General features: G+C 37.6%; 1 protein-coding gene across 1 annotated transcript in view; it reads left to right on the top strand.

Moving 5' to 3' along the window:
- Positions 1–16314, top strand: part of ATP10B (ATPase phospholipid transporting 10B (putative)) — a 54546-nt gene that overhangs the window by 22167 nt on the left and 16065 nt on the right. The window contains exons 6-13 of the mRNA XM_035339054.1: positions 2297–2428; positions 4701–4828; positions 5981–6233; positions 7123–7358; positions 13280–13459; positions 14029–14614; positions 15137–15243; positions 15941–16067. Coding sequence (XP_035194945.1) covers positions 2297–2428; positions 4701–4828; positions 5981–6233; positions 7123–7358; positions 13280–13459; positions 14029–14614; positions 15137–15243; positions 15941–16067 — 1749 coding nt within the window. The remainder of the gene's footprint in view (positions 1–2296; positions 2429–4700; positions 4829–5980; positions 6234–7122; positions 7359–13279; positions 13460–14028; positions 14615–15136; positions 15244–15940; positions 16068–16314) is intronic.

The raw sequence follows: 16314 nt of genomic DNA, 5'->3' as shown, positions 1-16314 counted from the left end.
GATTCTCAAGATGTGGTTTCGTTGGTCTAAGTCTTCAACTCAATTTCCAGTTGTCATCTTATTGTTAATGTCAGTATAAAAGTCTATTCCTTTTCTTCTAAAATTAGAGTCACTTGAGCCAGTACCTGCTTCATTTCTAGGTTTCTTTGACATTGATTATATTCTAGCTTTTAATCATGGTCTCTGACCTTTTCTGAGTATTCAAGATCCGTCACATTACAACATGGCACGTTCTCTATTTTTATAACCCTATTACTCCTCAACCTTACTATCTAATGAAAGTGTTTGTGAAGAGCCGAGCCATCACTTAATGTGGTTGTTTAGCCTGTGTAGTTCTCATCTGACCCAAGTGTGATTTTGCTTTTCATGGCTACCCAAATGGTTCTACACAAAGCAATAGTGCTAATGCACCAAAACCTAATTACAGACCAACAGCCAACATAGTTTTCTCATTGCAATAAGGACAGCAGCAAGAATTATATTCTTTTCAAGTACTAAAGTACCAGAATGAAAACAAGTTTTAGATGAGCCCATTAGCATCCAGAAACTGAGAGATAATGTACCAGTGGGGTGATAGGTGAGGTGCTGCCTTACATGGCATAGAAAACCATGAGGACTCTAGGAGAAAAAAAAAAAAATAGTCTCTCTTATTTCTGATATTACATTTCTTGCAAAGCAATATCCTTATTAGAGCTGTGCAGAACACTGCTTTTCCTGTTGGTCAGCTGAAATGGAAGGGAATAACAGAGGTGAAATTTGGAAATAAAGCTCCTCACATTTTCTTGCTGAAATAAATCCATCAACATTTGCTTGAGGGTTTCTGCGTAGACTAGCTGGCTTTGTCATGTTGTTTGTTTGTTTTTTCAACACAAAAAAAAAAAACTCTTATAACCCTGACATAAAAGAAAAGTGAGGAACAAGGTTCGCACAGCTGCTGGAGGAACAGAAGTGCAGGCAGTAGTACTCTCCATTTCTGTGTAACTCGATGGCTAGAGCATTTGTTCACCGAAGGGAAGACTTGGTTTTCATTCTCAGTTCTGCCTACATGGAGTGAATACAGACCTCCTGCTTCACAAGTTGTATCCTGAATACCTATGTGGAATAAGCAGTTGTGTACATATACATGAGTTGGAAAGAGAGGAGCACTGGTGGTATAAACTGGTGCCACTGACATAGCTCCAGGTTGTGTAAATAATTGAATGTTCATTGAAATAGGAAGCCAAGAGTCCTGGCTTTGGTGAATGTCCTGAACATAAGGCTGGAGGCTAATTTTCTGTCTTGCGGTCTCCCTCAGTTAATAACTTTTGATGTAAAGCTGGAATGAATCCAATAGGAGTAATTAAATCATACCTTACTTCCAGCTTTCAGTTAAAATTCTCTAGGAAAAGCCAAAAGATAGATGGCAAACAGTACCTCTCACACGCTAAACACACATATAAAAAACACACACACACACACTAAATAATAGTAAAATACAAGTCTGCATAGCCTGTATTTTCTAGGGAAAGGACTATAGGAATAAACATAAAATATACTATTTAATATAGCAACAGATGGCATCCAAATATGCTAATTGTGGAGCCACAGTTTAGATATTATTATTAAAATAGAAAATGCAATTTTTGCTTGTTAGCTTCTTACAGAATTCCTCATTTTCCATTACAAATATACCAACTCAATTTTAATTCAGTAAGTTTTATGATTTGGGTGTGCTTTTGTATTATTATTTCTTGTCCTACTGTTTTGTTAGCACTTAACATCCACATAGTGAAAAACTAAGCAACATCAATATATTTCACTGCTGGATCTGACGTCAGATACTGTTTAAGTTAATGTAGGAAATGTGTCTAGTGGCTTCTAAATAGCTGATGAAAAATATGTTAAATATTTTTCAAATGTAGGTTTTGGAAATCAATATAGCACTTAATCAAGTTGATTGTAAAATACCAAAATTCAATATTATTGTTGTTTTTCCTTCTATTCTCAGGGAGACTTGGCTGTTAGTAGAAGCACATCTGTGCTTTTGAGTCTCAGGAGTTTTGAATATTGATACAAACCTTTTGTTCCTGTTGAATCTGCTGTCTTTGGGGAAGTAAAATATATATGACAACTGAAAGCTGTAATATAATGGAGGTCTTCTGTAAACCCCTTGATTTAGTCAAATGAGAAGATGGGCAATAAAATCACTGAATGAAACTAGAGTTAAATTAGCATTAGTCATGAGCATCCTGCTCCCACTTTGTGAAATAAAAAATATATATAATACATAAATATGATATCTATTTGTGTTTTGAAGGTCACGAAACAAAGGCCATGCTAAATAACAATGGTCCTCGTTATAAGCGCAGCAAGATAGAGCGACAGATGAATATGGATATTTTCTTGTGTGTGGGACTCCTGTTCGCAATGTGCCTTGTTGGAGCCATAGGTATGAAGCACTGATAAAACTCTTCTCTTTTTTGTTTTTTTTTTTTTTGGTTTGTTTGTTTGTTTGCTTGTTTGTTTTTTCTATATGGTGATTAACACTGATTTTATAGACATGAGCGAGATCAGATCTAGGGCTGAAGGCCCAATGCTTTTGGAGTCTTTAGGCTCTTTGGTCTTCCAATATACAAGTTAAAATGTCAAATCTGAGCAATTCAGATTGAAGGAAACTCAGCCATGGCTATAAATATTTCACATAAGACTCATCTCCACTGTGGTAGAATATGTGGTGTAAAGCAAGCGAAAGCCGTTGGGTTAATGCATTCTAGGAATCAGTGCTAACAAATTGAGATATGCTTCCTGAGTGGATGTTTGTTCTCTGTGTATAACTACAGAAGTAAAATGATGTAGCTTTACTCTCATTTCAGTAACATTCTCCTGTAATACATTCAGGGTGATACTAGCCGGAGTTATTTTCAACCCATGAGATGCACATGGGTAATTCATGCAGTTTACAATCTCCACAGCTACCTTTTTGCCCAAAGGCCCCTTTAGCAGGCTGAGATGAATTAAGTGTTTAGTTAGAAACGGTCTGCATTTTTCTGGGGGCTTCACAGTGCCTCCCTTCATGTGAGCACAGTTGAATATGGTAACTGGGTGAGCTGGGGTTATCTGACAGTAGTTTACTACATTGCAGATCTCAAAAACATTGATTTCATTGCAGGTAAGCACCCTCTAGCCCTCCAGTTCTGATTGCAGTCTGTCCCAGGCAGGTCAGGATTAATGGCATTTCTTAACCCTGAGGAAAAGGGCCAGAATTTAAGCCTGCTGAGTTTTGAATGGGTCACTGCTTTAAAGACATAACAAAGGCTCCCATGAGCAATTTATGTTCAAAGCCCCTTTTCTTTTTAATCGATTTCATCTCAGTGATAACTTGCTTAGTGTTACTGCTTTGACTTAGTTTTGTAGAGACAAAGTCAAATCTGGTGCCCTTGTCAAGTTCTCGTGAACCTTCCCCAGAGGCCTGTGATGCGACCCACTAGCCAATCATCAGTGTAACACCGTTAGAAGTAAGGGCCATCCAAAAAGATGAATGACTGGCTTAATCACTTTTTTAATTTTGCTGCTTCATGTTGCAGTGGGCTTTCTCAGCACAGAAATGGGATTTCAGTCTGACAACTAAGCTCTATGCGAGGGAGAGAGAGAGACTTTATTTTCATTGTTCCCTGGCTGCTGTCATGTCGATTTAGAGACTTGTCTTTTTCTTCTGTGTAGGGGCCCTTGAGTAATAAAGTCCTTTAACTTAAGGTTTAAGGTAGTCTCAGATGAAAAAGCCGGCATTTAAAGAAAACAATTTATATGCTCAGGTTAAAAAAATAAAATGGTCCCATAGCTCTATCTTGAGTTCTTGCTTTGCAACATTATCTGGACATAAGACTCTTATACAATAAATGTTTCTCGTGGATCAATCAGTATTTTTCTTGCATAGAGTGAAAAATGGGTGTAAGAAGTGACTTGTCAACTACAGTTGTCCTCCCTCAGTTGTGATTGAGGTCTCTAGCCATAAAATATTGCTGAAATTTCCTTTGGCAGCATTTTAGTAGGCAGATGCTGCAGAACAACCACTTATTTAGTTGGTGCTAATAGAAGTTTTATCAGAACTGGGTATGCAAAGTCGACTAATAGAGGTTTTTGGCAGGAAAAAGGCATCAGGAGCAATGATGCACTGTGGGTTGTTTGTCCTAGCTACATGTCAAGTTTCTGAATATGTAAATTTAGTAACATTCCTAAGCAAAGTCAGTAAGAGCAATATGAAAGGTGGTAAAGTAGTCCAGGTGGGATGTTTGTAAGTCCTGAACTGGAGACTTTGCTGTAGTAGTGTAATGAAATCTACTGATATTTACTATACAGGGGAATAAGCAGTTTGGAGGTGTGACTTAACTGATGGGAAATGGAGGAAATGTAAAAAAGAGCTGCCTAGCTTGAATTATAGGAAGCATGTGCTAACAAAGAGAGGAGGAAGTTGAGAATGGTCAGGAAGGATGAAAATGATTTCAGCTTCTCTCTATAAAAGCTATCATTCTTTCTGATAGAAAGTGGAATGGGAGTCTTCAGCACTGAGGACTTTTAAAGCTAGGTGGCAGAGATGGAATCCTGCAGCAACAAGAGGTAGAGTGAGAAGAGATGTATACAGAGCTAAGAGCCTTGTGGGACAGGTGGATGAAAATAATCACCTTCCTGCTCAGTGTATTTCAACATCATACGTATTCCAACAGGTCATGGCATCTGGGCTGGAAACTTCTCAGAACATCCACCTTATGATGTCCCAGATGAAAATGGCAAATTTCTGTCTCCAGTTCTTGCTGGTTTCTACCTGTTCTTGACTATGATAATCCTACTGCAGGTAAATGACAAACACTTCTCTGTTACCTTCAAGGAAGAAGCTATTCGTAACTGACTATAATCAACAATGAAAAATTAGTATCAAGTAATAGCTGTGCAGTACCTTCTTAATCCTATTTGAAAATATTGTAAAGAGTGTTTCTAAACATCGAAGTGTGACATATACTACTTTTTTTTCTTTCAAAACCCATTTTTTTTTGTTGATGTTGAAACATCACAGGGATATAGATAAGGACATGTATTATATCTTTAAATAGCTCCAGAATCTCTAGGATATGCACTAAAGAGGATGCTTACATTGAAATATCAGTTGTTGAGGGTTTTTTTTCTGCCTATGCCCATCATTCCTAAATAAGAATGCCACTTAATATCTCAGGAAGACAGTGAAACAAAAATTGTTTTGCCGGTGGGGAATAATAGCTATGTATGGCTCTACTGGTTTAGGAAATAACATAAATTAAAAGTAGGATACTCATATATGAATCTGATTAAACCTAATTGTGAATAACAAATTATTGGGTGTGGGAAACTTAGTTTTCTGATAACTTGTCTTTATCTGCTGAGATTTAAGTGAAAAGAATTTCTTTAATATGAATGAAATATGAAGAAAACTTTCTGAGCTGCTCAGAGATTCGTTACGGGTTTGTCCTTCATTACTTAAACAGAGCACTTGTGCACCTTAAGAATTCAAGATTATTTCATGGCAGGGAAGTTAGTGGATGGGAAGTGTTGCATGCAAAGACATTGCTTGGGAAACTTTTTTACATTAAGAGTTAGCCTATGCTAGTGCATCATCTCAGAGTTTCAGGAGGGAAGAACAGCATGCATGTCATGCATGTACCTTGGACCAGAAAATGTGCTTTGTAAGAGAGTCAAGAATCCAATTTCAGACTCATCAGCTCATCTTTGGATTTGGTTCAAATAATTTTGTCTTAAATTCGTGACTTATTGTCCCTAGCTGTCCACTGCTCTTGTGTGCAGGTTTCTTTTTTTTTCTTTTTTTTTTTTATCAAACTGTTATTATTTGGTCCTACATCTCTAGGAAGAACTGTTTTTTTTTCTGAAACTGTTAGTATACTTGTGCCAGGAAACTGCTGACAGAAAGCAATAAGACTTGTCACACACCTCACTGAGATTTTCATCTCTTTTTCAGGTTTTAATCCCCATTTCTCTTTATGTGTCCATTGAGTTAGTCAAGTTGGGCCAAGTCTTCTTAATTCACAATGACATTGACCTCTATGATGAAGAAGTAGATTTGCCCATTCAGTGCAGAGCCCTAAATATTACTGAAGATCTTGGGCAAATTCAGTATATTTTCTCAGACAAAACTGGGACTCTAACAGAAAACAAAATGGTATTCCGACGCTGTACTGTTGATGGACATGAGTTTTCACATCAGGAAAATGGTAGGAGAGATGTTTTTAAACTTTCTTTTTTCTCTTAGCTAGTAAATCTTCTTAATTTAAATAATAATATTTAAACCTACTGAGCCTTCTGACTGAATTTGTGGTTTTGTCTCCATTTTGTGAGGGATTCCTGTTATGGAGATTCCTAAAGTGAAGTTTTAACTGATTTGGAGGACAGATAGGAAAGATTTTCTGGTTCCTTCTGCAGACATCTCAGGCATTGCCTTGCATTGAATACCCTCTTGATAGTTCAAAAAGAACATTTTCATTTCTAAATAAATGCCAGGCAATCTTCTATAGGCTCACAATCTGAAATTAGTTATTAATCAAACTCAGTGGGTCCAAAAGTAATTGCCATAGACTTCTGTGTGATATGAAAGAAGGTGCAGCTACATCTTCTGGAGTTAACCCTAGCTGCAGTCTGTATCTGAAGTCTTTTGGCATCCAGCGCCAAATCTGGACATTTTTATTCAGACCCCTTCTTGGTTGCTACTTTCTCAGTCTACATAGCACAAAGGATTTAATTTAGCTGGCATGAAGCTGCTGAAAAGATGTTTGTGCTTGTGACAGAGAGCATTAACAAATTTGTGAATTACCTTCTTTCTTTCTCCTCTTCCAGACAACTGCAAAGTGCAGCTCTTAGCATTTAGGAGAAATCCTTAAAAACGACTGATCACTTTGAAATGCATTTTTGATTTCATACAATAATAAACATTGCAGAGAGGGAGTTGCCAGAAAATAAAGTGGATAGTGAAGGTTTTTCTGATGATGGCTTTTGAGTTGTTTTAGCTTTGGGTTAGTTTATTTCAGGTTTTCTGTAACTAACCAAGGAATTACTCCTAAGCCATGCAAAGAACAGTATAAGAGATAATGTTTTATCTGTTTACAGCCAAACGCCTGGAAACCCATAAGGAGTTGGATTTAGACGATGCGGATTTTGCAAAACTTCAACACTTCACACTTCCTTCCATGAACATTGAAAGACCAGGCACTTATAATCAAAGGACCATGAGACCCTTAAGGAGGTGCCAGAGTGCTAGAGCTCATTTTCAGGGGCATACACGGAATAGGTCACTTGGTCGTCGTGACAGCAACAGATCTCAAGTGGCATTCAGCAGCACCATTGTGAGTACAAACAGATCAAGCTGGCATATTTAACTACAAGATACGTAGCTGGCACAGAGGGGAATGAGCTTTTTGTACTGTTTTGGTACCCTGACATGGCAGGAAGGTGAGGTAGACTGCAATGGGGATGCTGGGCTGGGGTTGTGCCAAGAGGAGTTGGGGCTCTGAGCGGAGATGGGAGCCTGGAGCCTGGCTTTGCAGAAAAGGGCAGTATAGATCCTTCTGGAAGGTGATGGTTGGGAAAAGGTTATGGGATTGAAGTCTGAGTCTGAACACAGTTCAGAATGCCACAAACTACTTTTGCTATCAGCACTGCAACATATTTTCTCCGATAAACAGTTTAGCCACCCATGAGCTGTATGTGCCAAATGCAAAAGCTGTACTCTCCGGAGCAGTTCTGTGTGTTTTGTTAGTGTGTCAAAAGCTAAGTGTTGCCCTTCTTTGAGACAGAAATGAAAAATAAAAATCCCAACACTTTTCACGTAGAAAATTTAAATGAAGCAAGAAAGGTTTATCAGATTACGTTCTCAGACCCTATGAGATGTTGAACAGATGCTGAACAGCCTTGTCCCAGTTCAGTAGTTTGGTGGCCTCTGCCTCACCTCAAGTACTTGACATGGAATTTCAAGTCATCGTCATTGCACTTCTAGAAAAGCCTTAGACTTATCTGAATTTTAGATCTGAAACTAAAATCTAACACAACCTAATCAACCTAATCTAACACAACCTAATCAAGATCAGTCCGTTTTTTTCTCCTTGAAAGTTTTTTAGGAGACATTTCAGACAAAGCTCCAGAAGAAGGTCAGACACTTTCAAAATCAGAACTACAATTCAAATTAAACGCCAGCAAAAACCTTCCAACTCTTCATTGTAAGAAATTCTAATAAATAGAGGATTCTCGGAACTTTATTTTTTTGCAGTTGTTCTTCTTGGCAGAGTTTTTGACTTGCTGACATTTTTTTGGTTGATGTAAGCTTAGGTTAATTTTAAGATTTTAAGATCCTACTTGTCTCATTCAGTTTCTCTGTTTTGTAGTAGATAGTTTTGTAGTCAGTGTTCCTCCTGTTCTTGGAATATGGGGGGGTTCTCAGTTGTCCTCACATTTTCCAGCCCAGTCCTCATCGAATATTGAGAACCTCTCTATATCTGTTTGTTTTATGGGTCTTGACTTTTGAAATGTGATATAGGACTTCCTTGCCAGACATGTTTCCCCAGTGATATTTTTTCTGCCAAGCCTCTTCAGTTTATTTCAGAAATAAAATGCCATGTTTTCCTTTGTTAGTTTGCTTGTTTCCCCTCTGTAAAAGCATCATTTGAGGAACTAGTATGAAACATCTGCTTTTTAGAAGGAGGTTAAGCTTCTCTCCTGGAAATAAACAGCCTTAGCTGCTGTCACCCTGTCCCAATAAATTGCTTAACCTCTGTGACAAATGTGAAGACCTGGTAAAAATGAAGACACTTAGGTATTGCCCAGTGTATTGTCCTGTATATTGATATCTTTTAAATGATGCACAGTAGTATCTTTATTTACCAAACCAATTTCCTTTTTATGAAACGGGGATAGCAAAATTTTCTCTCTGTTTCCTGTCCTTTGGAATTTATATAACCTTGTCTGATGCATTTGTACATTGCTAAGAACAGCTGGAACATCTGTATAACTATGGTTATACAGATAGTATTGTGGGCTTGAATGGATCTCAGTAGTCAAAATTTCTCATTAAAAATCCATCTTTTGTGTCTTGACTCACACATTTAATATTGCTTAATTTAAGGCTTGCAGAGCCCTTCTGGATGAATGTCTCTGTTTAAATAAAAGTACTGAAATATTCAGTGGCAGTCAACAATTGTCTAATATGATACTTACTATGAAATCATGAGACTCAGCTTCTTCTCATCATCAAAACACAAGAGGAAACAATGCTCTGCTTTCTACAATAAACAACACGAAGTCCAAAGGCCAGCAGTTGGGATTACAGAGTTTGTTGTTGTTGGCTTTTTTCTTAATAAATGCTGAGCTTCTAAGGGTTGGAGTGCCAGCCACATGAAAGCTACTCATGGAAACTGGTAGCCTCAGGAAATGGGAAAATTGAAGAACTTTGCACTGCTGAGAAGACAGTGATTTTTGGATAAGGGTTACTACAGCATCTGCTGTGAGCACCTGCATATCAGAACTGTTGCCAAGAAAAGCATTTTAAGGAAGGAGGACTGTTACCTTAATAGTATCCTACAAAATGTAGAATTTAATTGGAAAATAACTATGCCAAACAAACAATAATCACTTACTAATGTCAAATTTATATGTGAATAGTTTTTAAAGGAGCATTATCTGTGCAGTGATCACAAAATTCTCTTGTCAATCAACCTTATGGTAACCAGGTTGCATATGGTATTTTAAGTGCATTTGTACTGTGGTAATTGATTGTGCCTGCAAATCAGCATGTTTGAGACTTTGTCTCAGCATTCTGAGCAGTTCCGCAATTAAAGAGCTCCACAGCTACAAAATGTATTTCAGCCTGCCTGTTTGTGAGAGCATTCTCTGCTCGACTAGTTTTGATGTTTTCCTGAAATTTAAGAAGCTTTTATTAATTAACATGTTCATCTCAGTGCATCTCTGAGCTTGAGATGAGAATGATGGGTAATTCATGGTATTTGATAAAGTTAATTAAACTGGAGACTGCAGATCCTACAAGAATAACTAAATAGCACTGCTTTTCTTTTCTGGAATAAAAATAGTGTAGATTTTATGCAGAGTCTAAATCCTATAGCTTAACTTCTGTTTTTATCCCCTCCAATATTTTTCTCTGTAGTCCTTGTGATCCCTGAGGATCACAACGTTTGGGGAGCCTCCTTGTACGTCATTTATGCAGTTCATAAGATAAGATGAATCCTGTGTCCAGCTACAACCCCCTAAAATTCGATGTCAAAGTCTGTTCAGTGGGAAAGAGCATGACAAGGTCTTGAACAATGGAAAAGCAAATTCCTAACTTTTGTTAGCAGTCATCTTGCTATCTTGAGATGCAAATACAAAAAGATAGAGGTCAACCTATTAACAGTTATGCTCAGAAAATTAGACTGAGCTGGACAAATCTGTTTGAATTCATATTCACGCTATTACCAAAGTCTGTAGTTGAGAATTGTTGACAAGTTCTATAGTATTATGCTGGTATCGTAAAAAAGCATAATGTCTGTGTATGTTTTAGGTTTTATGTGGAATGGAAAGGACAAAAGAACAGTGTAGTCTTTACTTCAGAAATCTCTGAAGGAGTCTGAGAAAGAAATGCAGTGACCGATTTATTCCTTTCATAAACATTTATGAGAAATCTGGAGGGAGAAGGATATGTCTATATATCTAATGCAACTGGGAAAAGAGCAGACTCACCTGTTATTTCACACCTCTTATGAAAATGGAAACCAATTTTTATCCTGTCTGTCTGGCCCTCTACAGGACAGCCTTCAGCCAAAGAAGAGGACACCAGGTCACTTCAGAGCATTGAAGGTGGCATTGGCCACCTTACTGGTTTCTTTGGGTACCTCAAAATGAGACAATGCCAGTTGACTTTATTTATTTGATTTGTTGTGGCTGCTGCAACTTCTCAGAGGAAAAATTAAAATAATGTACTATAAACAACAGAGATATGGTTGACAGCAAGACTTCAGGGAAATTTAAAAGAGCAGGAAAATATAAAATGATAATCAATTTTGGAACAAGATAGGGCATTAACATTTATTCTGTCTACCTGTAAATGTTCTTATGAAGTAAGATCTTGACAGCACATTTTCTTCTAGATTTAATAATTGTAATAAACAGTGCCCTGCTATTAGAAACATTTCATGAAGATTTCAATTGTCCTATTATCATCAGGTTTAAGCGCCATCAAGTAGAAGAAATGCTATCAAACTAATACAGAGATCTTAACAACTGAATTGCAGTAGCCATTTTATAACATCAACATTTTACTAACGTAACATTGAAAGTATGGTAAATTTAATTGATTATCATCAGTGCTGTTTCATTTAATTTTCTGTTTAATTCATTCAGTTTTATTCAGGCTGGTCAATGAACAGACTTGTTTGTCTGAATTCTTTTATCTGCTGGTATTCCATAAGGCTGAAACTAGAGAAATAGGGAAATTCAGGTCAGCCCTGCTTTCACTGAATATGAAAAGAAAAAGAGAGAAAAATATTGATTTCTGTATTTTTTTATATTTAAAACTTGTTTCTGAGGCCACAATTGACCTGACAATTTTCCATTTTTCCAGAGGAAAATTTTGAGTTCAGAAAGTTTCAGTTGAAATAGAATGCCTACATATGTGTTGTTATTTTTGGCACTAGTTAGAGGCATATATTATGGATATATATGTGCAAACAAAACTGAGTGGGATGGTGATGGATAGGAGAGGCTGAGATCCATGTGTAATAATCTGTGGTTGGTGAGGTTCATTCTAATTGTGGCAATGCATGAGGAAATTATATGAATAGCTGGGCAAACAGAGAATTTCTAATCATTAATGTTCTGAATTGAATATAATTCCCAACATCACTGTTTTGAGAGTTATGTCTGCACATAATATGTTCTACATGGGAATTTTTCAGTTCAGCTATTTGGGACTGCTGTAGATAGTGAGCACAGTAGGCGCACAGGTACCTATCAGCTGCTGCAGTAAGACATTGTGAAATGGTTTCTAAAGAATGACCACTTTAATTTTTCAATGTCTGATTCCTTTTAAGAGGCCTGAGAAGATATCTGAAAATCAGGCTTTTCCTCAGTATGTGTCAATTTGCTAGAGGAGGGACTGCATCTGCATGTAAAATTTTTGCCCACATTAAAAGAATGAAAATACTGAGCCAGAGGAACCAGAACCTCCTGTTGCAGAGAGTGCATTATCTGGTTCTGTCTTTGAATCTCAGATGAATTCTGTGCTGCAGAATGAGCAATAGATTTATTTTCAATTATTGGGATAATTTAAGGACCAGTATTCATGTTAGCAAGCAGGAGTTACAACATAACATATTCAGCTCAGCACTGCACAGCCATGAAGGTGGTTGATTGATAGCTGTTGCATATTTAGGGAACTTAATAAAACTGTGCCAAATTGAAGGAGGAGAGGGTAGTAGCTGAGATAAACTAGCAAGCAGCTAAATCACTTTGGCAATTCCTTAAAGAAGGCATCCAAAAGTGTTGGCTCACAGAAGATGTCTTTTAAATTGGGAAGCTCTAGTTAAATATGGCCCTGAATTAAATCCAAAACTAATTCTGCTAACATTAAATTTCCATTAAAAGTCATATTTCTGTAGCCCTACATCAGATTAAATTGTAGGTAAGTAACATTGTTAAGTAGTTTGGCTTTTGAATTTAGATTTGATTAGAGAAAGTGTGGTAGCAGATTATAGTACCGTTTCAGGAACAAATGCAGAACGTATGCATTTACCTGTTTATTTTAAAGCTGAGGAAGAGCATTTTGAGACAGCTTCTCTTTCGGGTACAAAGCAAAATGATTCTGAAAACACTTTTTTGTTGTAACCAAGCTATAAACACAAGCTGCGTTCTCTGTTGAAATAGCATTGCTGCTTTATCACTGAAATGGGCAATCCCAAATCCACTTCTACCTGGAATGACCTTTAATTCATTAGTCATAAGTTTCAAAGTTTGGGGACACAGTATAGATTATTCTTGAGATAGATCTCAAAAGAAATAAAATTCTGAAATCTCCTTCTATTTTAAGGTACATTTCTTCCTAATAATCTAGTCATGTAGCCTTTAGAAATACATCTGTTTTCCCCAGATGTTAAGTACAAAAGGCATTTATCTTACATAATTCTAGGTGTGAACTCAATAAGAGGCAACAGAAGACTACTGAGTTGAGAGATCTTCCTTGAGCACAGTTATAAATGGGAATAATTTTCCTTAATTTCTCTTACAGGAAAAGGATGTGACTCCAGATAGTAAGCTGCTGAGAAGAGTGAGAGAAGCTGCACTCCAGACTGAAAATCTCTCTCCTTTTATACATATGCAGACTGCCACATCCCTTACTGACTTTTTTCTTGCCCTTGCCATCTGCAATACAGTCGTGGTCTCCACAGCTACTGAGCCAAGACAGAGGGTAATCTAACTTTGTTTAAACTAAGTATTCAAAGGAAACTGATCATGCTTACAGTAACAACATAGAGCACTGTTCAGGGAAACCTGAGGGGGTGAGAAATGGTTTTGTACAGGAGCTGTCCTCTAGTTCTTTTATCTTTTGTGTAATGTCTACTGTTTCACTGTCTGTGTATATCCCTACCTAACAAGGCTCTTTATGTTTGATGAATAGATATGGCTACCGCAGTATCTGTGCTTTTCCTTTTAGATTTAATAATACATTTACTGTAAGAAATATGTTGAATATACAGGGTTTTCTCTGATCTCTCAGGCCATTATCAGAATTACAAGGGCCTTGATTTCATCTCTGTTTCAGAAGCAGAGACACAAATCACCATCAAATTCAGATGCCAATTTTCCAATGACTCCTCTGCTGAATTCCCTTAACACAGTTAAAGAGAAAAAAATATTGTTGCATTTTCTATTATTGTCATTTAGAAAAGAAATATACTGAGGCTTCAGAAAGTATCTTGTAGCTCACATTCATTTATTTTTAACCATATTATACCCAAGGTTTTCTCATATTTCTAGGTTACAGTCCCACCACCAATAAAACCTTCAGGAATCACCTTGGAGAAGATTCATCAGATGTTTCATCGGCTGAAGTTAGCAAGCCTCAGCCAGTCTTTTTCATCATCTCAGTCTAGTTCAGAGCTAGGAGCTAGCTTCAGTGCAAAGAACACCAGGGAGCACCTTGCTGCATTGGATTGCTGTGACGAGGACAACGACTGCTGTGACAGCAATAGGGACGCTGGGCTCCAGGACAAGTGCAGCACAGATATTGGCAGTGCTTCTTTGGATGAGGTTTTTAAGACTGTTACTCACAGTTCTTTGCCAACGGACTTCTGTTATGAGGCTGAAAGCCCAGATGAGGCAGCACTTGTCTATGCTGCCCAGGCATACAGTTTTACTTTAGTGTCCCGGACTCCTGAGCAGGTGACCGTACAGTTACCACAAGGCACACTCTTGACTTTTGATATCCTCTACACTTTGGGATTTGACTCAGTAAGGAAAAGGATGTCTGTAGTGGTGAGACACCCTCTCACCAAGGAGGTCATTGTCTACACAAAAGGAGCTGACTCTGTTATAATGGACTTGCTGGAAGACTCTGGCAAAGGTAATAAGCCAATGAGCTATTCCTGTTGTGTCTCCTACAAAGAGGCACAAGAAGTTTGCAGTACTCTCTTCTGTGTGAAATATAATATCTAGGCATCAGGAGTATAAAGATAAGGAACAAGCTCTCTGTAGTGTTATCCTTGCAGATCAGAACTTGTTTAACCTGAGTAGTGCTGATAATATGGCTAATTAAAATTCACTGACAGCACTAATCCATGTGGGTTGTGTGCTCTGCAGTAACACTTTCATATGGGCCTGGCCATGGTATTTCAGCTTGTCAGCAAGAGTGCTGTACCATTAAAAAACAACAGCAACAGCAACAACAACAAGAAAAAATATCATCTTAAAGGAAACTAGAACCTTCACCAATCTTAAGTTTATGCAACACAGTGAACACTTTGAAAGGGATTGCTATTACAATGGAATCCAGTTTTCACTCAGTTGACCACTCTTTTAATCTTAGGTCATTAGGTCTGAAGTGATCTGTGGTTAAGATGTGGAATCTTTCCCTTGTATTTCACAGCTGACACTTACACAGAGAGGAGAAGGAAAAGAATAAAAGACAGAACACAGAAGCATCTGGACTACTATGCCCGAGATGGCCTCCGAACTCTGTGCATAGCTAAGAAGGTAGGAAGGCACTACCCTAATGTTGTTTACAGCTTTGCTCTATATATATCAATATATTTATAGGAAAAAATCCAATGGTTATAATCCTCTGTACTTCAGAGGACAAGACAGATACAGACCATCTTTCTGTCCCTCTATTTGATTGTCTTGTAGTCTTTTTCTCCTCTCTTTCTGCAGTTTTTATCCAGTTTGAACAAATGATGGGTTCTTTGTCAACCTCAAAATATTGATTTATATTTATCCTATACCAGCTCTGTCTTACTCTCTACAGTGATTACAGACAGGACATAGAAAGCCAACTTTCTGTTTTGCTTTGTATTCAGCTTTCAGAAATCCTACCTTCAGCCTGGGATAGTGCATTTTAGCCTGATACCTTAGTGCAGAAGTGGTGAGACACCCTGCAGAGCAACTTTCAGAAACTGTGCTCAAGTATACACTCCCAGCTAAAGGCTGTGGGATTGAGAGTTTCTCTAGGCCATATTTTTAATTCTTAGCTTCCACAAACAGGAAGGCACATCGTTTTTTCTCATAGCTACCAGCTCCTGCAGTCTTCTCATGGAAAAGTTTCTGTTGTTTTAGAGGCAACACAGTATTTTATCAACCCAGATAGGAGTTAAGCCTCTGTGATCCAGAATGTTGGCATTCTTCTCCTCTTATTTAAATTTAAAAAGAGCTCTTTTTAAATTATGTTATGCAGGTTTTGAATGAGGATGACTTTCAAAAATGGGCCAATTTTCGTCGAGAGGCAGAAGCTGCAATTGACAACAGAGAGGATCTGTTAATGGAGACAGCACAGCATCTGGAGACCAAACTCACCTTGCTGGGTAGCTAAAATAAGAATTGTCATTGCATGAAGTATCACTTGCTCTCCTGTGATATTCTTGGCAATCAGACAGACAACAGCTTATATTAAATTATATCAAAAAGACTTCCTCTGAGGTTTGAAAATCTTAGGGCAAGTGTACACAGTCCAATGACGGTACTTAAACAATTTCTAGTGCATTTTGAGCAGCAGTAACTTTGAAAAAGTGTACCGAAACTGTTAACTGCAACTCAGCTGACATGGTAGAT

The sequence above is a fragment of the Oxyura jamaicensis genome, chromosome 13 (genome assembly GCF_011077185.1).
Source record: "Oxyura jamaicensis isolate SHBP4307 breed ruddy duck chromosome 13, BPBGC_Ojam_1.0, whole genome shotgun sequence".
Lineage (NCBI taxonomy): Eukaryota > Metazoa > Chordata > Aves > Anseriformes > Anatidae > Oxyura > Oxyura jamaicensis.
This window is presented reverse-complemented; position numbering and strand designations above follow the sequence as displayed.